This window comes from Neolamprologus brichardi, chromosome 11, assembly GCF_056152115.1.
Source record: "Neolamprologus brichardi isolate AB-2024 chromosome 11, ASM5615211v1, whole genome shotgun sequence".
NCBI lineage: Eukaryota > Metazoa > Chordata > Actinopteri > Cichliformes > Cichlidae > Neolamprologus > Neolamprologus brichardi.
This window is the reverse complement of record NC_142114.1, coordinates 10,968,542-10,994,501: the sequence shown is the minus strand read 5'-3', so window position 1 is coordinate 10,994,501 and position 25,960 is coordinate 10,968,542. Positions and strand designations below refer to the sequence as shown.

General features: G+C 39.5%; 1 protein-coding gene across 1 annotated transcript in view; it reads right to left on the bottom strand.

Annotated features, from left to right (window-relative positions):
* me1 (malic enzyme 1, NADP(+)-dependent, cytosolic) overlaps positions 1 to 25,960 on the bottom strand; it is an 83,489-nt gene that overhangs the window by 32,633 nt on the left and 24,896 nt on the right. Inside the window, exons 2-3 of the mRNA XM_006794817.3 lie at positions 22,911 to 23,044; positions 18,808 to 18,957 (exon numbers count right to left, since the gene is read on the bottom strand). Coding sequence (XP_006794880.1) covers positions 18,808 to 18,957; positions 22,911 to 23,044 — 284 coding nt within the window. The remainder of the gene's footprint in view (positions 1 to 18,807; positions 18,958 to 22,910; positions 23,045 to 25,960) is intronic.

Below are 25,960 nucleotides of genomic sequence, written 5' to 3'. Positions count from 1 at the left end.
GGTCATTTGTTCTGATACGAGCTGTTGGGGAATTGTATAATATTCTTATCCAATTTATGAAAGAGTTTCCAAAACCAAATTTGTGTAAAGTTGCAAATAAAAATTTCCAGTTAACTCTGTCAAATGCTTTTTCTGCATCTAGAGATAATATTATGGTTTCAATGTTTTTATTGTATGAGTAGTCTATTAAATTAAATAATCTACGAGTGTTTGTTGAGGAGTGCCGACCTTTTATGAAACCAGTTTGGTCAGGATGAATTAAGAGGGGGGTTATTTTCTCTAATCTCTTTGAGAGAGCTTTGCAGATTATTTTAAGGTCTACATTTATAAGGGATATTGGACGATAACTTGAGGGAAATAAAGGGTCTTTTCCTGGTTTTAGCAGGAGATTAATGTTGGCAGAATTCATATTTGGTGGTAGTCTGCCATTTTTCTTGATTTCCTGCAACAATCTATGGAATACTGGTGCCAAAATTGTCCAGAATTCTTTGTAGAATTCTGCAGGAAAGCCGTCTGGACCTGGAGCCTTGTTATTGGGCATACTTATCAGGGCTTCCTGGAGTTCACCTGGCGTCAGTGGCGAATCCAGTGCTATTGCTTGACTGTCTAGTAATTTTGGAAGAGTTACGTTGTCAAGAAACAAATCAATTTCATTTTTAGACGGGTTTATTTGTGGTGAATATAAAGTTTCATAGAAATCCCTAAAAATGTTGTTTATTCTTCCAGGGTCATATATTGTGTTCCCCGATAAATCTTTAGTAGCACATATAGTTGTTTTTTCTTTATTTATTTTTAACTGGTTTGCTAGAAATCGACCTGATTTGTTACTGTGTTCAAAATTCTGCAAGCGAAGTCTTTGTACAAGGAATTGTGTTTTTCTATTAATAATTTCATTTAATTCTAGTTTTGTTTTGCATATTTTGTTCATTATTTCTTGATCTTGGTGGAACGCGTAGGCTTCTTCTAAGGATTTGATGGTTTTTTCTAATTCCTGAATATTTTTGTTTTCTTCTTTTTTTTTGTGTGATGAGAAAGAAATTATTTTACCTCTCATCACAGCTTTTCCTGCTTCCCATAGAACAGAAGCAGATGTTCCGGGAGTGTCATTAAAGTCTAAATATGAAATCCATTCCTTTTTAAAATATTTAATAAAGTCTTCATCTTTAAGTAGTGATGTGTTAAATCTCCAGTTTTTACTTGGCGTAGTATTATTCTTGTGCATTAGTGTTAAAGATACAGAAGCATGATCGCTGACAGCTATAGGGTGAATCTCAGTGTCTGAAATGTCACTCAGCAGTGAGCTGCTGACCAAAAAATAATCCAGACGAGAGTAGGAGTGATGAACATGTGAGAAGAAAGTATATTCCTTACTGTTGGGGTGAAGGGAGCGCCATGCATCGCAAAGGCCATAGTCGCTCATATACTGTTTGATTATATTTGTGGATTGCCAATTGCGCTGAGTTCCTGTTGTGTTGAGCCTATCCATTTCTTCATTTAGTCCAAGGTTGAGGTCGCCTCCAAGAATGAGTGTGCAATCAAGGTGTTCAGAGAGTGCACTAAAAAATCCGTGGAAGAATGAAGTGCATCTTTTGGACTGAAGAGAAAAAAAATACGAGCTCTCTTGCCAGAGGAATGGACATACAACCCAAAGAACAGTGTGCCACAGTGAAACACAGAGGTGGGAGTATTATGTTGTGGGAACGCTTTAGTACATCTGGAACTGGGAATCTCATCAAGGTGGAAGGAACCGTGAAGAACAAAGGATGTGTGAAGATTTTGAAAGAAAACCTCAAGCAGTCAGCATCAAAGCTGTGTCTGGGTCATCACTTCACTGTCTTCTAACAACACACAAGCGGAAACATCTCTCTCATGCAGAACTACCTCCAGAGAGCCAGTGAGCACTTTGTTGACTGACGTGCACAAAGCCCTAACTTGAATCCCACTGAAAATTTGTGGGGTAAACTGAAGATCAATGTCCATGTCAGAAGGCCATCAATTCTGGATCCCCTTTGTTCTCTTGAGAGATTCACAAAAGAAGAATGCTGAAAACTAGCCATTAAAAAGTATACACAATTAACAATTAGCATCAGGGAACTAATGACTGGTAGTTTTTGAATATTGTTAAATAAATGTGTTTTTGTATGAAAAGTAAAATAATGGAAATAACTGAGAAGATGTCATAAAAGTTTCTTGTTCTGTTTAAAAGCACTCGGAAAATATAAAAGGGGGCCTGAAAATTCTGTCCCCATCTATATAGCTGGGGTACATATTGAGAATGAACAAGAAGATATTCATTAAACTGCAGTTAGCACATTGGGAAACCCATGATATACAAAAGCTAAGGCGCTCCAAAAACACTTTTCACTGGAAAATATTTATTCAGTGCTTGAATTCTCTTGATATCGTTGACTTTTCAAAACAGATTCAAAGACAGAGTATTTATTTCTGAAAGACCAATGAGTGAGAGATTTAAGGTATCATTTTATTAAAGTTGGGAAGGTCAACAAACGATCACAGGAACCAAAACAAACCATTTCCCATTTTTTCATCAGAATAGATTAATCAGTTGGCCAAAGCGTTCAAGAGATGAAGAGTTAAAAACACAAAGATGAACCACAAATTTAAATGTAATGCAACTGGATACCAAAAGCACTGCTTTTTTGAAAAACAGTTAAAATAACAGTGTGAAAGGAGTTATTATTTATGCTGTTTCAGCGCGATCAGTTCAGAGCTTAAATCAAACTGGATTTACACTGATGCAGAGCAATTATGATATTCTACAAATGCACTGACATATGGAGTCCGGTCTACTCAGGAAAAGAAATTACTGGACTATCAACTAATTACAATTGGTCCTTTAAAAACTGACCAGATTTGTTAATATTTTGAAGGTATCGTGGAAGCCAAGTACACTACATTTATATAACGGTCCGTTCCACATAAGGTAATGTTAAGAAATAAAACAAGAGACTATGGAAACAAGACTAAATGCTGAAATACTTAAAAGACTACCATCCATTTTCAACATTTTAAGGCAGTACCAAACAGGAAATCAGCTGATGACAATTTTGCAGGTATTTGAATTTTTGACTCCAAATTTCATGGTGATCCAATTCCAGATATCCCGGGGTCATATCCATCATCTTGAAAATCCAGCGAGGAACTGTGCAGTTATTGAACAAACCAAATTACATTCAGAAATCCACGCCACACACATTTTCCTCCTCTCCAGCTGCTTAACTTGCTTTAGTTGTAGCTCTTCTGACATGGGCGTGTGCACTTAATGCCACAGTGAATCACCTCCATTGCACCTTGGTTTACCAACATTAAAGGAAGAAAACACAGAGACATGAAGGGAATTGAGCCTCCAGCTTCTCATTCGCTACAGGGTCAACCAAACAGTCAGTCCTGATTGTGACATGAAGATAACAGTGTTTTGAATTTTTCTGCATGTTTCAATTTGGATTGAACATCAGTTTCCTATCGTAATTAGACCAGAAAGACAGTCATCCTTCTCTGTAAGTGAGTTCAGCATCTTCTATGACACACTCATAGGCGGACAGAGGCATTTCTGTTAATGGATGTGGTACCTAACCACAAGCTGTAGAGAAGGACAGACAGCACAATACTTAAGGAGCAAAACTGCCGGTTTCGACTTACTCGCTTCCTTTGCTGAGAGGTATTTAATAAGTTAATGGCTTTCTAAGAAAAGAGAAGAAGATTTTTGTGGAGAATAGCATTGCACAGCAGAGATTGTTTTTTATTTTATGACAAAATGTATTTTTGTCCTTAGCTGTAAGTTAACTACCGCATCCATATACTGTAAAAGCAAAACAGAAAAAAAATCATCTCTAATGTTTAAAAACTGAGGTCATGCTGTTGGTTTTGGTTGACTGGTCATTTCCAGAGCAATTTAGCAAGTGAGGCCAAAAGGAGTGGAGCTGTCGGTATTAAAATAACACCCTTATGCTGCAGCACCTCGAGCAGCCAAGCAACTGACTAATCCAATAGCGCAAAAGAAGAAAACTGTGAGAAGAGCAGGTCTGGCAGACCCAATCAAAAACCATGTTCCTGCTGCTGCTGACGCCAATGCTGTCCACTATTAAAATAACTAATTGCAATGGAAATGATGACCATCAATGAAGCAGGAAAAAAAGCAAAAGCACTCTGGGAATGGGTAAGAGAAAAACACAACAGGACATGGAATCCACACAATGGGTGAATAGTTTAGAATTATAATGAATGAATTCGAATCAGCTCAACAAACACAATTCCTATTTCCCTGTCTTAGTACAGCCTCTCGGTTATTGTTAGAGCAGAAATCTTTTGTCGTGTTTCTTCGAGGAATTTATCACAGCAGTAAGTGAACTGTGCACCTCTCTCATGAGTCGAAAATGAAATGTGATGGGAGAGATTCTCTTTCCAGTTCTTTCTTTTTTCCTTTTCGCTTCACACCCATCTCTCGAGGCACTGTGACTCTCCAAAGACAATGCACTCTTCTAATGCTTCCCACTTTCCGTGGCACGCTCACACTTTGACAGGATTCCATCACATTAAGAGTGTTCAGCACGCTGCCTGATTCACCCACAAGTGAGAACCAGCTCCAGTGTTTGGCCTCAGACACTGGAGCTGCCCCCGCTTCATTCCATTGCAGCCCACTGATGTTAGCTGGGGCTTCGTATAACTAATCTGTCATGAAGATTTCGCGACTTGGGAGCTGTGCATGTGGGGGGTTAGCGCTAGGGAACTCAAGTCCAAAATGAACACAGTTTAGCCAATTTGATCAGCCTTTCATCACTCCAGATATCGTGCTGAGGCAAAACATAAGAAGACATGGAATCTCTGACAAAGGCCAACCTGCAGGTGACGAAAATAGCAAGCAGCCAGTGTGAGAATCTGGGCTTTCATAGCCAGTCGTCTGCTCTAACTGTCCGGGTGAAGGACTGTCCGGTTTCTTTGTCCGCCAAGCTTACATAACTAAAAAGGGCAAGAAACAGCAGGAAAATCCTGTTCCAGCACAAAGGCCCTGCTAAAAAAATCAGAGGCACAGACCTGATGAACCCAGCTGGTTATTAGATGAGTTTCAGTCCTGTGCAACCAGCTTTTCCATTCATTTGCTACTTTTCACACACATCCTGACATTTGATTCATGCCAATGACGTTTTATGTGGGATGCAAGCTCAAATTCAACTGGTTTTGCCATGGCCAAAAAGTGTAGAAACTGGTCAAAGTGTACTGTGTTTATTTGCAAATTCTCTGTCTTAGCAACACTGTGTTACGTGAAGTATGCAAGAAGCCTAAACTATATAAAATTCAAATAAAGAATAGCTTCATGAAAAATCAGACTGATGATTAGACAGAAGTGCACTAAAATCACTGAGCACTCTATAGAACGACAATGATTTATGACCTATTGTGTGCTCAGGCTTTCACAGAAAAAATGTGGATTGCATTTTAGGGATGTCTCGGGTGGTGGGAGACTAGATGCCATAGTGTTCACTATTAACCAGATGGGAAAGTACTTTCAGAGTATCCAATTCTTCATGGCTTAGAGCTGCAAAGATAACTCATGTAATATGTGACATGAAGTGAGAAGGTAAAGCCATTACTGTATATTTTACAAAATATTACAGGGGAATGTTAAATAAAAGGTGTGTTTTTCTCTCCATAGTCATGGTCTCTGGTGCTTTTAAGTCAGCCAAAAGACAGTCCAGTGCTGTGAAATTCATACTGTCATTTGATAATTAACTGGAAACTTCAAATAGTTCATAAACCTGGTTGTCTGGTTTTGGAGAACGTTAATAAGAGACTGCGTGGTTCTGCAGCAGCTCACCCGACGCATGAGGCTCAGCTTTTACAGATAAAACCATACAGAGTACAAATAAGCATACTAAAGCTGTTCATCCTGACTTTCACTACTGAGATATGGGTTTGTGCCATTTGAATCCAAGTAAATGTGAACTTCTTTTTAGACTTAATGAGCCTATTATTTTCAGTATCTGCTTGTAACTTGGTTAGACTAAGGCAAAAATAAAAAAAATCTTGGTTTGGTTTAGGAAACTAGAGTAAAAATAGGATGGAAACTTCTGCTTGTTGAGGTTATAAAGCATGGCTTGTTGAACAATTGAAGTTACTCAGTGACTGTCAGATGCACTGAATTCTTTTCACATTCTGCGACTAATTGCAAGCAGTTGCAGCAACTAAGTGACCACCGTGAGGTTGAGCATCTAACACCTTCAATCTCTGGACACCCACGGGTCTCCAGTCACGGTCTGAATTGGGCTGACTGCCGTCACTCTCAGATAGATCGTCAAACTTTTGCACTCTAATTTAGAAAAACAGATTGCCAACATGTTGCAATCAGTCTGAGTCAGCCTGGATTACTTTTTCAAATCTATGAGGTTCTGGCTGGATTTTGAGTGTAAGGAGTTAATGTGAATTTCTGTGCATGCAGACATCCACAGATTTACAATTTTGGATAATTTATCACAGTTAATTGCCCTATTATTAAAAACAGATTACATGTAACTGCCAACTAAATGCCACTACAAAGAAAACTGATAGCAGACTTTGTCTAACTGTGCTATTCTTCACACACTAAATTTGTTTTGAAGACAGCAACTGGCTACCAGTGACTGTAGACTTGATCCCCACCTTTGAAGCAAATATTTCAAAGCATTATGTTTGCAAGTACATTGCACACAGTTGCAATACTTTCGCTTGTCATGGTTACACCAATAATTATGTGGTTAAAATGTCCCATGTTAAAATCTGATGTTTTGGGTTGTTTAACTATAAAACATAAGGAATACATCAATGCAGCACTTACGCTTTTAGGTTACATTAAATGAAGCTAATTAAAAAATAATAAAATCTTTGTTCTGTGTAATTTCACATAAAAAGAAGCATTCAGCTCAGTGTGATTTAACTACAGGTAAAATATTAAACCAAGTCACTAACATTTTGATTATAATTGATTTAATTTCACTTAACATATCTACAGACAGAATTGTAGAAAGGATTATACTTGTGTTAAAGAAGCATTTGAGCAATTCTACCCAAAAGAAGAATGTGTGCCCTGTTAATATGCAACTGCCTAGAAGGTGGCATTTTTCACCTCTAAGAAGGAAACTGAGCTCAGCCCTAAATCAAAGTGAACGTTCAGGGGAGAGTTTAAGTGTCCGATAATTAAAATGGAAGAAAGGGAGTCACCTGGGGTCAAACCTCGTTACTGCCGAGGTCACACGGCGTGCTGAAGAGGTGAAGTGTCTGCAATACTACTTACTAAGATTAGTCGTAATAACCACAAGGTCAAAGTGCATTTGGTGTCCTGTAAGTAGACACTGAAACCCAACACACCTCACTTGAAGTATTAACAAGAATGTATATCACTGTCATAGAACATGTCGTACACAAATTCAATCTATATAACAAACACTTTACGCAACATTTCTGTGTTTTATGCCACACTCCAGAGGAAATATGAATGGTATGAAACAGCAGGATGGTTTCAGGCAATTGACTTCCAATGAGCTCTGCAAAAATACGCTAAGTAAATCATGTCATGTGTATTTACAGTATACATTTTGGTGTTACAACACATTGACTGGGATCAAATAGGCTTGAGCAAGATAAACCAAGTTTTATTGTATTTATTTTATCTACAAATAATTTATCCCAGCAGATGCAACAAACTGTGCAGCAGGTTTGCAGAAGCACGTCGACTCATTAGGCGCTCAAAAATAAGCATGCCTTTGCCTCTCATGTCAAGTAATCTTGTTGTACGTTTCTGACTCACTGCACAGGGCCTTTGAGTGCTTACCATAATTCTTACAGCAATCACACTGAACAATGAATAATCACTATTTATTTACTGGACTGAGGTGCAGTGCTCTGGTTTCCGCTCCGTTTAAGCCAACTTTCCTCTGATTGGTTGACCTTCCCAAACAGAATATTTGAACAGCAGGTAGGTGGGGCTTCTGTGCTCGAAACCACAGCTGTGTTTTACCTGAGATGACAATATCCAGGACATCAACTCTCAAGCTAACCATTTAGAGAATTTTGACTTTGCTTTGAAAAAAAGAAATGAAGCTGTTGTAATCACTAAAGACCTCCAAACTCTTTGTGTATGCGCTGCACAAAGCATGCTCTTTAATCAATGTATTCTTAACACTTGACCATTCTTAACACATTTAATAAACGTGAGTGTTAGTAGAATCCATTATTGTATCCACAGTCAGATGGACTGAATCATCTCCAATTCCCACTGCCTGGAAGTACCGAAAGATGTGAGTTCAGGCCCTCTGCAAACACAAGTTTTTGAAATGACATGGTTTGATTTCCCAAGAGCTGCATTTAAAGCTGTGTTTATATTAACATTATACTATGTTCTCCAGGACAAGCACCACAAGAACAAACAGGGACCGTTCATGGAGAGCGGTTCACGTTCCTGCACACTCACAGAGAGGTTTCCCACTGTGCGACAAAAGTTTGGACAGATTAATGTATTTTTTTAATGAAATAAACTGTGTTCTGTCTCAGTTGAAAGTGAAATACCTAAAGCCAAAAAGCATTCCCTAATCCTCTCAAATAACGCACTTTAATTACAGTACGGTGATTGTGTGTGCAAAGCAATCCAAGTTTGGAAGCCGTTTGACTGATTCCACAACTAATATGGCCCATAAGTGCAGATGGATATCTTCAAATTTTCCGTTTCTAACCTCAGGCCAAATATCTGACAGGTCTACAAGTGCTCAATGCCAAAGTTGAGCTGAGAGCTGATGGAGCTGTCAAAACAGAGAGAAATTAGCCTTTAGTGCTTTCTCACCATTAGCTACAGTAAGCAGAGGAGACTGCTAAACTGGCTAATAAGAAGCAGAGCTGTTTAAATATATTACTGTCAGATACCGTAGTATCTCATATTTCAAGACAAATGGTCTTCTCTAAGTGCAAATATGAAAGCAGTGATTAATGACTGATCTGATGACTTAGTTCTTATCAGTAAGGAGGGTGTCCCATGTCAGAATGAAGCTGACCCAGTTTCAGACGTAAGCTGCACGGCTCTAAATTAATTTCATACCATTCTGCACACACCGAATAACTAAGGGGCAACAACAGAGGAAGATTCTAGCTGAGATGTAGCAACCACAAACCACTGAATATGAATGAAATTCAGCGACCTTTAGCAATGACAAGCAAAATAACTGTAACCAAATAACCTCAAGTTTAACTGTTCTCATCTTTGAAAGGTTACAGCTTATTGACATATGAGGGGGTGTAAACACATCATAGGGTTGCCCACATAACCCACATGTTTTTTTTCCCCAATTGTGAACAGAATATATTTCTCAAGAAAAATGGGTCATTTAAGACCATGACAGGAAATCACAAACATGATCCTTAGTTGCAGGACGTACACAGAGTAATTCTTGGTAACACAGAAAAATAACTGTATATGTAGCTGAAATTCTGCCACACCTGGAAAAACTCGCATCATAGCGAATCAAACAGGCAGTTGTGGTGTACTGTCCACAAACTGTCAAGCAGACTCAATCCAGCTTCATTAGACCAAGACTGAAGTTATATAGTGACACTATCCTTCTGATGTTGTTTGGTGTATTCCAGTGTTTGCATCATTCCATTTGGTCACATTTTTTTTGTTTTTTTGTTTTTTTAATACCAGAACAGAATGGGAAAGAGAACACCAGAGATTATAGGTGACAAAATGCAGGCGAGCTTGGATTCAGAGTCTGGGAAATTTTGCTTTGGAATTTCCATTTAATCCAGGGGGAAACAAAGGTGGATTCAGCAAACTTCTCAGACACTTTACCATGTGTGACGCTAAAGATTTGTATGTACCACCTCTAAGATACAACACCAGTCTGTTTACAGTGTATTCTCTATGTATTTTAATCCTTAACATTAAAAATCTTAAGTATAATTTTTAATTCAAGCTTATTTTAAAGCTGACTGCATTTTCACTCTGAAGTGTGGCTGTGGAGATTCCTTGGACCATTTTCATTTTCAGAAAATAATATAGAAAAGAGTAATGAAATAGATAAAGATACCCCACTCATTTCCACAAATCTGATCTGTCGTGGGATAAGGTACTGCGTTAGATAACACACCTGTCATTATACATTACACAACAGTGAGCCTTGTGCAGGTCAGCTGTGTAAATCAACTCTGCTGAGATCTGGGCAACCCTTGTATACTAGCTTTGGACCCCTCCAACATCTATTTGGGCATCCAAGCAATACACACAAATTTGAGTCTTGACAGGTATAATAAAGAAATGATATAGTTTTGTTTCAGTTTGCCGTTTATAGGAGCTCTGCGACAGCAGTCTTAGAGGAAACATAACATTGTTAAAACAGAGTGCTAAGTAAAAAGTGGAGGATGTGGGCAACAGTGAAAAATCGGGCTATCCCAAAAGGCGTCGTATATAACTCGTCACCCTCTGCTGCTTTTCGCTTTTATAGTTCCACCACGTTTTCTTCAAGAGACGACAGCTGCATCAACTTTGTACTAGCTGGGCTGCATTTAGCCATTTGCGCAACTTCTTTGACTCACTGTCATCAGATTTATTCCTGCAATTTTTTTCTCTCATCCCAAGGCTCTGTGAAATTCCCATTAAAGCTGTGAGAGAAGATCTGACCTTTCAGTTTGTGTGACATATGCTCAATACATTTTCTGCTGCATGCTGCTAAGGCACCACTGGGTATGCTTTAAAACTGCAAACCAGGCCGAGTGTGATTTACAAAGAGTATCAGATAAGTTTCATGGGGATGGTCAGCAAGTCGTGTTTTCCAGTGTGGGCTGGTGAAATATTACTACTCCACGCCAAAATCTGAACTGTGGAGATGATGTGGGGGGGATAAATGCCAAACACAACTATGGTCTGTAATTTTTGTGTTTAGAAGAATAGGGACTTTTACTAATATGTCATTTGGCAGTTCCAGTAAGGTCAGACTGAAATTGATTTTTTTATTCAGCTCCTTTGGAGCTGTGTGTACACTTCACTACTGATGAGCTAGGAACTGGCTGTCTTTTGATGGACATCAGTAACACTTACATTTACCTGCTATTTCATATCAAACGATTGCCTGCAAGACACCTGCACTGTAGTTCCTGTGTTTTTGGGCAAAGACACAGTTCATTGTAAACCAAGCCATCAAAATGTGATTGAAGTGCAGACTTTCAGCCTTAATTCAAGGGGTTTAACAAACGTATTGCATTAACTGTTTAGGAACATATAAACATATACACTGCATAGAGAATGTCACATCATATAGCAGAGCTAAAGAAAAATCATCACCTACTGTTATCTCCTGATCCATCCTGTCTCTGTCTGTGTTGAATATGGCACAGGTTTCAACACTATTCAAAATGCAGTTACTCATACGAGTTTATCAACTGTGTCTTGTCATGGTTCTGGGTCGGTGACCCAGTGTTTTTGATTTTGTACTCTTATTTTTGATATTATGAATTAGGACAGTTTGTGTTTTGGTTTCCCAGTGTTTATTCTGTGCTCCCTCTGTTTTCCATCGTCCCTGCCTGTGTATCCCCTCTAGTGTAGTCAGGTCTCTGTGTTAAGCCCATGTCTCTGAGTCTGTGTCTTTGCGTGTGTGTTTCCTATTTTATTTTGAAGGTCCGTGTCTGATCTCAGTGTGTTCAATTTACGCTTCCTTGTCTCATCAGTTCTGATTTCCCCCAGCTGTGCTCTCCTTCTGTGTCTCATCCCCCTCGTTACTTCCCAGTGTATTTAAACCCTGTGTTTCTCTGAGTCAGTGTCGTGTCGTCCCTCAAGCTGTGTGTTTCCTTGTGTGCCTCTCTGCAAAGTGTGAGTTTATGTTTTCCCAGTTTAGGTTAGTTTTGTATGCTTTTCCCCTGTCAGCAAATAAAGCTGGGTTTTTTGAGTTCATCCCTCGAGTCTGAGTGCCTGCATCTTGGGTCCAACTTCTGCCTGCCACACAGCTACTCATGACAGAATGACGCGACCACAACATGGACCCAGGTCAGAGGATGTTTGGACTTATTGGCCAATTTGAATGAAGCCCGGGAGGCGGCGTGAGCTCGGGAAATATCAAAAACAAGAGTACAAAAATCAAAAACACTGGGTCACTGACCCAGAACCATAACATGTCTAATATTAGTACTGTAAACACCAGCAGCCGTCAATGTCCACATAATTTTACTGAAGGTGGTTATGCATTGAGAGACTGAACTGAAAAACTGACCATATGTCAGTTTATTCTGATGCCATCTATATACATATTAGCAACGTGTAGAACAAAATACTGCTGATGATTTTCAGACATATCACGATACACTGGCAGTAGTGTGTTGTTCTTTGGGTTTGTGTAATGTTGCTCAAAGCAGTTTCTGAGGTTTGAAATTTGGGCATTTTAAGCAGATTTTTTTTTTTTTTAAACAAAGTCAGAGTCTGAAAAGCAGTGAGTTCAGACCGTGACTGGATGTAAACCAACAGAGAGTGTGATACTAAAGCCAAACTTGAGGTGAGACTTTGATAGAACTGGCCAGGCAGGCTTTTAGCCTGACAGCCATTAGCCAAACCAAACCCCAACTTAATATCACAATGATTTCATGGTCATTTCGTAAAGACACAGGACAGCAAGCAGACTTTCTAAAAAAAAGAAAAGGCCAAATCCAACCACCTGGGTTTTTAGGCAGGCTACACTGCTCTCAATCGTGGAAACTTATGGCAGTTTTAATTAGCAATGGTCCCTGATAATGCAGGTCAAAAACGATTCAGCCAGGTATTCTTAGTCCAGTACACACAGTTATTCAAAAGATATATTTAGTTTGATTACTTTCCCCGTTTACACAGTAAATTGTAACACTAAAGTGTATTTAAACTGTATATGAAATCATAAAAAAGGATAGGTCTGCTGTGTCCTAAAATTTCTTTGCTTTCACTGGCTTGAACATTTCCTTGGACATAAGCTCTATATTGTTATACAAAGTCCTCAAAGTCCAGAGTGGAATTATTTCCAAATGTTTGCCACTTTCTTCATGAGGTCAGTGTAATTCCAAACCATTTCTCTGCTCCCCACTTCTTCATTACTTCTCCCGATCAAACAAAGCATATTCTGAGTTCTCTCATGGTCTACCAAAAAGAAAAAATGCAGTAAATAAACTCATCATTAAAAGTCATGCAATCACTCAAAATCTTGAAAGAAATTCTCTTAGACTCAAATATGTGGGGTAAGTGAAATTTCTTTTACTTGTGGTTCATCATGGTTCAGTAGTCCTGTGTGGATTAACAATCCAGAAGAAGAATGTAGTTCTTTTTTTTAACTTGTCCTGCATGCTTATCAATCTAAATGCACACGCTTGCAGTGTAACACTGTGTGTGGGCCTGAATAATGGGAAGTCACAGCTCAAAAGCCCATAATCTGCGATGTTGGAACACTTCATCATTCAGCACGTGTCCCTTTAGGGGCGGCTTTAAGTCTTCAGCTGATGCCTTTCATTATAACCTCATGTAGCTCGACTTCTGACTTAATCAAAGAACAGCCACTCAAGACTTAGCTTGGGTCTGTTGAAGTGATGCTACAGTACAGTTTTTATTGTAAAGAAAATGTATACACACAATTAGATTTAAAACACAAAGCATAATTAAGACACAAACCTCAGCTTTCAGGTTTACATTTTAATACTTTAAACCACTTCTGTCCCTGCTAACCTCAAGGCTGTCCAGTCATGGCAAAAATAATCTCTTGATCGAGAGCACAATGCAAAAGCACATGAGAAACTCAGAGATCTGGTGACACAACCAACTGGACAACTGTTAGTGATCGATAGGTTTACCTACAGAAACCTTTTACGATTTGTAAATCTTCTAGACAGATCTTTTTTAGGTTGAAATTCAGTGTGAGTGAGTTTGGGCTATCAAGGACTGATGAAAAGTGCAGTTACCTTCCAACTGAAGTCAAAATGAGAGCGTCAGAGGAAAAAGAAATGTGAAAAAAAGAATAATTTCATTACAATAAACTCATTTTTACATTGTTCATTGAAATTAAATACACTCTTTCAGACAGGAAAGGCATCATAACACCATCAGCCACATACTTCTAATAAATTAGATTAGATTGATCTGACAACATGCCTTTCTCGCATGCTCTGTCTTTAATAACACAATCCATCTTTGAAAGAGTTCATTGAAAGGGCTTAAGAGCTAAATGTATAGGAAAAAAATAGTTCCTGTGTATCATATCACATGGTGCACACTGGTGCTAAGACTTTTAAAAGAAGAAGAAAAGGTTCTTCACCTTGCCTTCAAGAATGCCTCTTAGTTTTAAGAAAGCCTCCAGCTTCTGACAGATAAAACTATACAGATCCCCTCAAAGTGGAATCCACTCGATCTCCATCAGTGAAATGGATTGGTTCATATCGTTTATGACAAGGGCCCCTTGAAAAGGCACGGTTGGTAGTGGTAAAAGGGCCTATGAGGATTTTTGTTTAGACACACCAAAGAGGTCACAGGAGCACTGGAAATGGCTCAGCTAGAGGTAATTATTTTCAAACTACACTTGGAATCATGTTTCTGCTGAAAAACATTTTCATTTATCACAAGTGGGCTCTTTCAACTGTCAAACAAAAGTACACAACCTATATTTATGGTGAGAACAGAAACAAACTTTGTGTGATGAAGACAGGCTAACATTATCTGCTAAACACTATCTGCTCACAAGCTTACAAACCAACAAAAGTAAGCAGAAGCACAAATCTTCTCATCTTCTGTGAATGTATTCCTTTGTCCGACTGTCTCTCTCCTATCTTAAGATCAGTGAAAAAAGCCTTGGTTTGACAGTTAATAGTGCTCAACTTTGAGCCTCTGCTACAAGTCCTGGTGTCAGAGTGTTTAGTCCAAGAGGTAGATTAGCTGCTAATCAGATGAGACAAAGAGGGGTTCCTGCTTCCACACAGAAAGTCTTTATACCTGAATGCCAGTGACTAGAACCTAATCTGCTGCTAGGGTGGTCAGTATAGAAGACATTCGTGCACATATGCACTCACACACATGGATGCATGGTGACATCAGTAATCCATTATGAAGATTTCTCAAATTTCCTCTGAGTAAAAAGCAAAAACAGAAGCATGGATTTTTACACCAGATGTACCCAGAACAAATCTGAAACCTGACCTTATCCTTCAGGATCATAGAAAAAAAACCCAAACCAAAACACCAAAATGACGGCCACGTGTCCTCAGCAGTAACACAAATTGTAAAGGTGGTGTAGTTCCTTACAGTCAAGTCCATGGAAAATGCTATTACTCATATTTGCTTGTGGTTTTTCAATATGACACAAAGACGTGTTCATTAAACTAAGATGTCCACTTTTTGCTCCATAACGTTACAGAGAAAAGACAAAACAGGAGAGGGGCTGGAGGAAAACAGGTGAAAGAAGAGTTTATTCAAAGGCTCTTTAAAACAAGCACAGCCCATGTTACCATAAGTCTGTCCAGTGGATGGATAGCATGCCTTTGCAGCTTGTAGACTGGAACAATCACCCTCGCTAATGATTTATGTTTGCCATTTACAAGACAGCAAGACAGCAACTAACCACAAACTGTCCCAGATCTGGTCTCCTGTCTTCAAAGGCAACAATATTGTAGCTCATTGTGCACAGTTGGAGTAATTTTGGTCATGCCATGGTCTTCGACCACTATTTTTACAAGTGTGACTCCAGGATTAGTTGCTTACAGCAATCATCATTATAAGTTCTGGCAAACCTTTTCCCCCTCTTGTTGACATAGTAATTCATCAGTGCAACATGTGCTCATATTTGAATTTTGTGTGATTTGCAAAGGGACATGTATCACCCAAGTTTCTCCAAAAGGCATCACTTCTCCTCAGCAGCAGATTTTTCAGGGTACTTATATGAACCACAGATTACATGAGATCATCATGCAATATAACCACCTGCAGCTATTAAAATAAAAAAAGAAGAAGAAGCTCACTGGGATAGCAAATGCTGTTCACTTATTTAAGCTCTGCTGAAGGACTTCTATAAAACTACAGACATTAGTTTTATAGAAGTCCTTCAGTTCTTCAAGTCTTTCAGTCAGCATGGGATTTAAAATGCAGTAATCTAGATATCATTGTTCTTTTCTCAGGCTATGTCAGTACAGAGCAACCTGGCTGAAAATCCAAATCTCTTATAGCCTCTTAAAGGCAGTCGGATTCATCCCCGGTGTATTCTGCTAACCGACCCACTGATGCGCATTCAAAGAGGCCAAGCTCCCAATCCCGGAGGCTCTGGCAGCACGTTCTGGCTCACTCTGCTCTGAGACAGAGGGAGTGTATAAAATGACTCCTCCAGGCAGCTCAGTGTGAGAAGAAGGCAAGCATGCTAGGAATATTTTCCAAATAGTTTTGCAAGGATGGGGAAACAGCAAGATGTTGGATAATGTTATGTGCCTGAGAGAATTTTGGTTTCCAAGCACCTTAAATGCACCAGAGGTAAGTGTTTAAAATAAAACTGTTTGGACACAATTTGGAAAACTGCGGTTTCACAGCTCATCCAAAGAATCCAAAGAGTTTGTATGAAACCAGGACTCAATAAAGCAAAATCCTGCTGCTGCTGCAGACCAGATTCCTGATAGCAGGGAATACTGGTAGATCCCCATTGCTACTTGGTATCTTTAAAATATACGCTACCCTTCTGACATCATTCTTTGATTTCTAAGGTTATTACTGTGTTTCAGTTTAGGTCAGTTCTGTTAGTACACTACATATGTAGCTATGTAGAATAAGACTTTTTGAAAGGTTAGTGTTGTCTTAGATTGAGTGAATCCATAGTACAGTGTTTTACACAGTCACCTAACAAGTGAAAGCGCTCTGGTTTAGAAGATTTAATTCTCTTTGGGGTTATGTCAGTGAGGGTATCTGTGGTAATCTCCTGAATGAAGTTTGTGGAGTTACCCTTTGTAACTTTGGAGTAGCAGAAAGTAGCTGCTTCCAAGACATCATTGTAACACTTGTAACACATGACTATAACTGTTGTGGTAGCTACTGCAGCGTGATTATCAGCTGTACATGTTGTGCTTCTGACCACACATAAAACTAGACTGTTCTACAATAAAGGTGATAATTTAACACACATAACAATTCTAGGATAAATGTAATATGTGGTTTCAAGTGCAATCAGGCACTGTTAGCTTGGTAGCTTATATTTGCACAATCATTGGTGTAGACAACATATCCTCCTTTTACTTCCAACTGCACAGCCAAAATGGCAACCTTTGAAAGTGAGCAATGTAAAGCATTTCAGTAGCATTTTAGTAGTCACCTTTAGTTAACCTTGTTAGTTAGTTATCAGTGATATCAAACCCTAACCCTATGTTTTGGAAACAAGAAAGTGTCTTTTGGAAATATGCAAATGGTTTTTGTGTGTCACTTAGAATGATTGTATTTTCACCCATGATGGCCTAGACTTAACCTACAAACCTACATTTAGAAAAAATGTTATCCCAAGATTAAGGTCATCATTGATGAAGATTCATATTTGAATCTGTATATTATGAAGGCTTATATTTTTTTACAGCTCCTGACAGTAGTTTACTAACAATAAATGACTGCACTCCTGTCATTTTAGTAGCTAGAATTGCTTGGTTGCTTGAGGTAGAACAAAGTCAATAATTATAATTCCAGTTAAGTGAGGTTAAGGGCCTGTGGAGGACAGTAAAATGGTAGCCTTTTTCAGTTGGAAGCAAACAGAGCACTTGTAACCACCTGAAAAAGGTTAAATGCAAGGAGGAGGATCCAAGAAAAACAGAACGAGAGTGAAAGCAGTATCAGCTCAATATCTAGTAGCTGCTCAGGGAATTTATTTGTCAGATAGTGAGAGACTTGGACCAGATGAACCTAGGTGAAAGAAAACAGATACAATCAGAGAAATGTGTGTGTGCATGTGTGTGTGTGGGTGTGTGCGTGTGCGTGTGTGCATGTGTGCGTTTACAGTAGAGAAGAAAGGGAAACCTGTGAATGTCTACAAGGAGCAGAGCCAGATCCAGATCCAGTCAAGGTAAATGCTGGACTGATTTCAACAGCCTACTGCGGTTTTTCCTCGAGCTGAGCAGTCCAACCAAACTACAACTTTAAGGCCTACCGCAACCTCCAAGTTTGTTTCAGATTTTATAGCATCAAAGAGTCCAGTTCCAACATAGCATACACATAGGTTAAGAGTCTTTGAGCTTCTGGTTTCGTTACAGTGCAACCAGTCATTTGTTGGCACACATGCTTGAACATTTATATGGCTTTTAGCCTCGGGTGAAATAATGATCTACACAATTGATTAAATCCCAGATTGTGCTATTCAACAATATTATTGTTGCTGCCTGTCAACTTTTTTAGCATATTGTCTCTCCAATGAATCTCTCATCCTTTTTGGACACCATAATCTATCTGCCATGTGCATTTAGATTGCATTTTGCCTTTATCCTTATACCATCAGTCTATGGTATGTTACTAGCTGACACCTGTGACCAGGCACTTCTTTTCAGTGGGACTCGGTGTGTAAAAGGGCAGCCTGAAGCAGTGAAATATAGATGCCACACAGCCAGCAGTAAGAAAAAGACAGAAAGAAATGCTGGCTGATACTGAGCACAACAACCAGTACCACAAAACACTTAATAACTGAGTGTTAAAAGACCAATTGAGGGATAACAACATTGCCTGAAATAAGCTGATAATAAATGTAATGTTAAGTGGGTTTATTAGTTTAGGAATGTACCATTTCACAATATAAGAGGAAGAAAAACACTGTGAGAGTGACTCACCTAGGCCTTTGGAATATGAGGCTATACTGTTGGCAGGCCAGACCCACAGTGGGGGTGTAAATGATGGGCATAAACCTTTCGATGTCTGACAACAGCACCCGATAGAAGAGCTTCTCGTTGCGGTCCTGGAGCCCCATTAGGAACACATATCTGGGAGTGACAGAGAAGAAAACAGAGCATGTTAATCTTAAGCATCTTGACAAATGGTAGCTGCTAACCTAAGCTTATTGAAGTCAGATGTTAAATCCTGGATGTTTTCGAGAGACTATCAAGGAGACTTAGGGATGAGAGAACACTGTGTTCACCTGGCTGCAACAGTGCACAAACCAGGGAGATTAAAGGAACTGAAGCTACTTTAAAAAAAATGAGAAAGAAGGAAAAGAAGATAAGTATTCCCCCTAAAACCTGATTTATGAAGAAATCTTTTACTTGTGTTCCAAATGACTGAAACAAATAAAGTGAATAAAAAATTGTTCTCAGATAACCTACACAAGCTTTTGACTGTGATTGTAGATTTACTGGGAACTGAAGGTTTGCATTTGAACCAAATTAAGCAGAGCATGCCTGAAAGGGCTCTACTCCTGATCACAGAAGTTTCCATGAAGTCAAGAGCACAAGGGTTCCTCTTGTTGAGACGATAAAAAACATGCGCGGCCTCTCTGCTATAGGTTAGGCCACAGCACCTGCACAATGCACGGTGCTGACAGCTGCTCTTGAAGAGATGTGTTTTCATATTGATGAACCCAAATATAACCATAGAACGGCTTGCTTTTGCAGTATCATATAATAAAAAAAAGTTTAATTAATGTAGCCTTCAATGTGTTATTTACTGAAGACTCAAAAACAGTATGTATCTGTTTCCTACAGTAAGAACCAAAGTGATGAAACCGTGTCCATGACACCTGAGCAAACATGATCTGCTGAGGAGAACCAAAAACTACAGGAAAAAAAGCTGCCCTTGAGGTTTTCTGGGGGGTTTTGCTCAATGGATTTGTTTCAGGCGAAATGACAGATTCAAAACTTCAAAATTCACAGCACTAAAAAAAAGAGAGTGGAAAATGTTACTCTGGGGCTCTTTGTCTGGCCAGAGTGGCATGATGAAAGCTTGTCTCTGTTGCTGAAACACTAGAAAGAGAGTCTGTCTTTTTAAAAGGAAAAGGAAATGGTGACAAAACAGTTGTGAATAGTTTGTTCTAGTCTACACTAAATGGCAACCTCTAGGGCTGAAAAATGAAGAGAACTTGGAAGTGCCAAAAGCTGCAATTCCAGAAGAGCTGATTCCAACAGACTTTCATGTAAAAGCTCACAGATTTGAAACAGAAATTCCTCCATAAATAGTGGCAGTTTCTGTAAGACAGTGATTTACCTGCAAAATGACTTCCTGCTCAGCAGACTGGTTGAAACATTGGCAACCTTTCACCAATCTGTTTGAGAATGATTGCAGTCAGTCCAATTTGACCTTGACTAACTGAAGACAGGTTGCTTCCCACCAGGTGACTTGCTTTATCGCATTGCAATTTAAAGCAAGTCATCCACAGCCTGAGGGTGTTGCATGATGGGCGACTGGTTGGTACCCAGAGGTTACCAACTGCAATTCATTAATTGGCAGGTGTGCTGACACAGTCTGTGGTCCACACTTAAAAGACACTGACATGTTTTTATACTCATATAAACAGCCATTAGTAATGTCATTTGCTGATAACATGTGAATATTTATTTTTACCTTCAAAAGCTGCTATGGAACAGTACAGAACCCACATCAGTGCCAGGGGGAAAAGTAGGGAGTAAATTATGGACTTGTAAAAAAGGAAATTAAAATATTTCCTTTTAAAAGAAAATTTAAGCAATGGCTGAGATTAAAGCTATGTAAATTAGTTTTTAGAGTTACAGAAAATCATTCACACCCATCAGGTTTTTCAGTTTCATGCAAATAGCAGATAAGCTGTGTCAGACATATAAATTTCCCTCTGGAGTCAATAAAGTTATTATCATTATCATTATTATTATTATTCTTTTCTGGAAAGCTTTCTAGAAAGTGTCTGATTGGCTCCAGTTTTCAGCAACACAAACCCACTGGCCCTGCAGTAAGAGCATACCTGGGTAGAAAAACACACAATGGAGCACTGTCAGTCATGGATGGGCCTCCCCAGAGCCCGGAGCTCGACATTATTAAAGCAGTGTTGTATCTTGACAGAGAACAGAACAAAAAGCAGCTAATGAAGAGTTTTAAATGTCCTTCAAGAAGCCCGGTGAACTATTCCTCAAGACTACTTAAAGAAATGACAAGAAAGCTGCCTCAGAGAGTTCAGGTGTTGAATAAAATTCATGCAAAATATTGACTCTCAAGTTCTGCTTTTGCCTTATACACTGTATTTCCATGTATGTTTAATTGTGTGTGGAATTTAAAGAGAGGCAAAAGTGAGATGTGATGATCACATTTGGTCATTTTCACAATATAATCCTTTCTTTCTTTGGTGGGCTGAGAGAAAAGTAAAAGATTTGAAAATAAACTGGTCTTCATGAGTAAAATCAACAGAGATCTCAAAACACAAAGAATTGCACGACTGAGAAAAAAGGTGGAAACTGTGTCGACACGTGGCTTCAGTTGAGCACAATAATAGACATTTTACATTTTTCTTCAACATTTTAATGACTTCAATTGTGATTGTCAGTCATCAAACCATCAAACAAAACCACACAACTAGTTACGTCTCCATAGAAAATCCTAATAATTTCCTGTGGGGTGATATGGTTTGATTTGATGCTGGCAAATGTTAAGAAAAAATTCTTTCTCCATTTTTAACCTTAAAAGGGAGCACACTCCCACACCCAGGAAACAGCAATATTTACAGTACACACTGCTTTATAAAGCAGTATCCCTGCTGACTTATTGGATGCATTGTTTCCTTTAAAGTCAACCTAGTGGGGCAGCTGACTTAGGACCTCATCTATCTCTTCCTTTATCTGTCTTAGCATGAGTGATCAACAAGCTCTGCTCAGCCTTGGCTCATTTTAAATCTATTAATGCCTTTTAACAACATCACTGGATGTGAAGTTCCCCTTCAGCTGTACCATTTTATGTCCTGCAGTATTGGGCTTGGCAAAGGCTTTGAACATCCATTTCCTGTGTTGACGGTGCAGTCACAGCAAGCATTCGAGCCGCTCCATCATCTCAAATGGCAAACGCATGTGCTCACAGTGCCGTTTCTCTTTTTTCAAAAAATTCAAAACCAAGACAAATTCCACACGTGGGATTAAAATAGTATGGGAAGATGACATTTTGAGTTATGCTCAATAAAAAAATGAATGACAACGTCTAGCGTTAAACACCAAAGAAGGATTCAGAGTCACAGGACAGACTATGTAAACACAGCATGCTCGAGCAACGACAGGCAAATAGCAGTCTGTGATCTACGAGAGCAACACTCATAGTTTGGAAGACACTCAAGTCCCGGAGAGATTGTAAATGACACCAATAGGGCATGGGAATGGCAATGTCAGGCTTGTAATAACTGTTTTTATATGCTGACGCTGCACTGTTGCTATGGTGAAAAATGAGGAGGCTGTTAAGAAGCTATCTACAGTAATTCCTGCTGATCCTGAATCCTGTCTCACAAGCATTATAGTGACAGCTAACTAGAGCGAGGGGCAGCTTCACAAACACATATTATTCAGCGCGCTGCAGATAATTCAAAACAGTAAACCAGACGATGACTTTGACTTATCAAAGAGCTCGAACTGAAATGGTAACAGCATTGAGTCTAATGAAGCATGTAAAACTTTCTGCACTTTTCATTTGGACCACATGCAGGGTATGACAACAAGAAGAGGTGGCAGGAGAGATGGGGAGAATAGCGTGCAGGTTTGTTAGGTAACATCTATGGGGTTAGGAGATGGATGTGGACTTTAGAGGGGCGGATCAGTAATCCCTTTCGTGTCTTGAAGGCTTCCAGATGTGGAACTCTCTGCGTGCACTAGGAGGATTAGTTGAAATTCAACCCTTCATGGGCTGCTGATTCGAAGCTGATAGAAGATAAGGTGGGTAAGTCATTGCAGCTTGACTGAAGAGATTTCTCATCTGTGTTAGACTGTGCCAGTCTCACCTGTCCAGGTCATCTCTCTTCATGTCATAGTTCTTGAGCACTCGCAACAGCTGCATGTCCTGACTGGCGAAGCAGGGAGGCAGCAGGCCGTGGATCCCCACCTGGAGACGCTCCTCCAGGGAGAAAGCCATGCCCTACAAACACACAGGCACAAAATAAACACACAATCAAAATCCACTGTCTGCCATCATAATAACACACACATGACCTTCAGACTGGGTGAAACCACTGACTGTGAGTCCCAAACTATCTGGTATAGTAAGCATACAGGAATGCAAAAGTCTGTTTTACTGAGCTCTTAGTATCTGACTCTCCGTTAATGGCAGGTAGGCATTTTTGGAATTTTCTAAATGAATCATAAGAACCATTTAGACACACACTCATGCATCAGTCTGAGTGCATCCCTATTTGTCAGCTTCATGTCTGACTCAGGTCCTCTGTCACTTTTCATTACCCTCAGCAACTTTTCCAAAAACATTTACTTATCAGTCACTGTGCGTGTCTGTTACACTGTTACTGTTGACCCTAAACAGCAATACTGTGTATATAAAAACATTTTATGCCATGGTCTCTGTTTCTAGTTTTGGATTAAGATATTTAGCTATGATCCGTGATGGCCGTTCCTAATCCAAAAGAGAGCTCACTCTGGGGAACCTGTGTGTATGAGGCGGGCAGCACTAATCATCATGGTTTGTGTTGCAATACTGCTGTGAAATGTGAATAAATTAATATTTTATGGAGCACATTCACCACTTATTTGGTTTAAGGTGGGTTAAACTTGTCCTCAGCTCCGGCTGACTGCTTGCTCTCAGACGGGCTCCTCGCTCTCAGATATGCCGCTGCTAACTCACATTCTGGTGTGATGTCAACATTTACCGACAAAGCCACATACATAACGGGGCTCAGGCTAATAACCTGTTTCAACTTTGACCTCTGCGTTGCCTTTTATGTTGTTCACCCCCTGACCTGAACTGGATTACTGGAAAAACATGCATGAGTGGAGCATACAAAGAAGAGACTGAACACACTCAGGAGACGTAATGCATCTTAAAGTGACAGTAGAAAGAGGTGGGGTACTTTGGATACTTCAGCTCCTCTGAAAGCATGGCTGTCTCCAAAAAACCCATAACAAGCATCAAGCCCATGTTTAAGACTGGAACAGCTTTGACTATTCTCTGCAAGTGAGGCATGATACGTCGAGCATTTTCAATCCATAAAAGTGCAGCGACCCGGTGAAACCTCAGCTTCAGCACGCCAGCTACTGTCGCTGACTAGTAAGAGAGAAGCGAAGCCCGGCTGTAAACGTCCCTGTGCTGGTTTCCATCCCCGGGCCACCAACCATTTACGTGCAACTCTGCCAAACCTCTGGCACATTTATGTTTCTGGTGGTATTAAAATGGTTCTGAAGTTGTTAAAAAAAAGGCACTTGATCACAGGACCCGCTGCTACAGAAAAGCAGCAAAGCATGAGACACAGAATAATAAAATTCTGCAATTTTGACGTCACGTGAACCATCAGTGCTGACCACAGACACGCTTCAAATTAGCTTTGCATTATTTGAATAAAAAAGCAGATGGTTTCCAAACTGTTGGTTTTAGATTTAATCTAAATGATTCTGGGTAATGAGGCGAAAGAAACAAGCAAAGACACGCCATTGCCCTTTTTGGTGGGAGATCTGAAAGAAAAGGATTTTGTGTTTTCTTAATTACCTACCAGCATGCAGGAATTACTGTATGTAACTACATAAGTTAACAGCATGTAAACATGAAGTCTCATAAATCTGTTTTCTTTTTTTAGTAACAGTACTAAATTTAAACTTGACTCAGGGAAAAACAAGGCATCAGTCATTTGAGATACTGAATTATGCACCCCAATCTGTCCGTCGTTAGCCGAGGCTCTGTGTAGCCTGTACTTAACGGACCTCAAAAGGACAGAAGCAGTTCTGAATTACAACCTTCCCCAATTATCAAAAGACATTTTCTATTTTTCAGAGAGCCAGCTGTTCTCATCAGACTCTATGTGAGTTTGGAGCAGCAGCTGGACATGTCTGCAGCAGCAGACTACGCGAGAGTCTTAAAATACACACGGCAAAATGAGCTTAATATGAGCCTATAAAATCAGATTCCTCACAATGTTCCTCCATTAGCTGAGATTCACTGGCTGCAGCACACACTGGTGTCCTCTGGGGACTGGCTGCTTTAGACACAACTCACATTTGAACACTAAAGTTAAAAACACTCAAAACACACCCACATAAACAGACAAACGGGAGCCTTTAATTAGCTGAAACATGCTTTATTTGCGCTGGCTTACACTTCCTTTGGGAGAAATGGTTTTCTTGCACAGATTAACTGAGCAGATTTGCACACATGTAGCTCTATAATTAGCCTGCCCAATTGTGTGCTTACGTCCTACTTTCACAGTGCTTTCACAGCTCTCAGACTCATTAGATTTCACTTTCACTCACACGGTCAGATTGTATGTGCAGGAAGGGTTTTAAAACAGCATTTGCATGCTAACTGAGTGATGTTTTGGCTGCTTAATGACTCAAATCAAACACGCCCAAAACTTGTCCTGACTGAGGACATTTCTGCTGTTGTTCATTTCAGGTTATTTACAATACGCATGTTCTATTTTTACCTCACTTTACAACAGATACACATCAGTCATGAGACTGTACTTTAAAGAGCCAACATATTAGTGCACTTAAACCCAGCGGCACTTATTTTTGGTACTTCAAAAGAACTTTTTTTACATGCTAAAGTAAGCTGATTGTTCCTTTAGTACGAGCAATGCTAACCACTATGGACATTAATAAAGGATGCACTCCATTCCTGCATGCACTTCCAATGTTAGAAAGTAACAGAGCAGTTGTGCTTATAGTCTTGTGTTGAATCTGATGCATGTATCTCCACTGAACTGCAGCTGTCGATGGCAGCCAGCAAGCTTATAATGGGCATACTTAATCCAGTTCAATTCATTTGAGTTTTATTTATATCACAGAGCCAAAAATAATACAGAGAAAAGCCCCAATAATGGAACAGCCACCT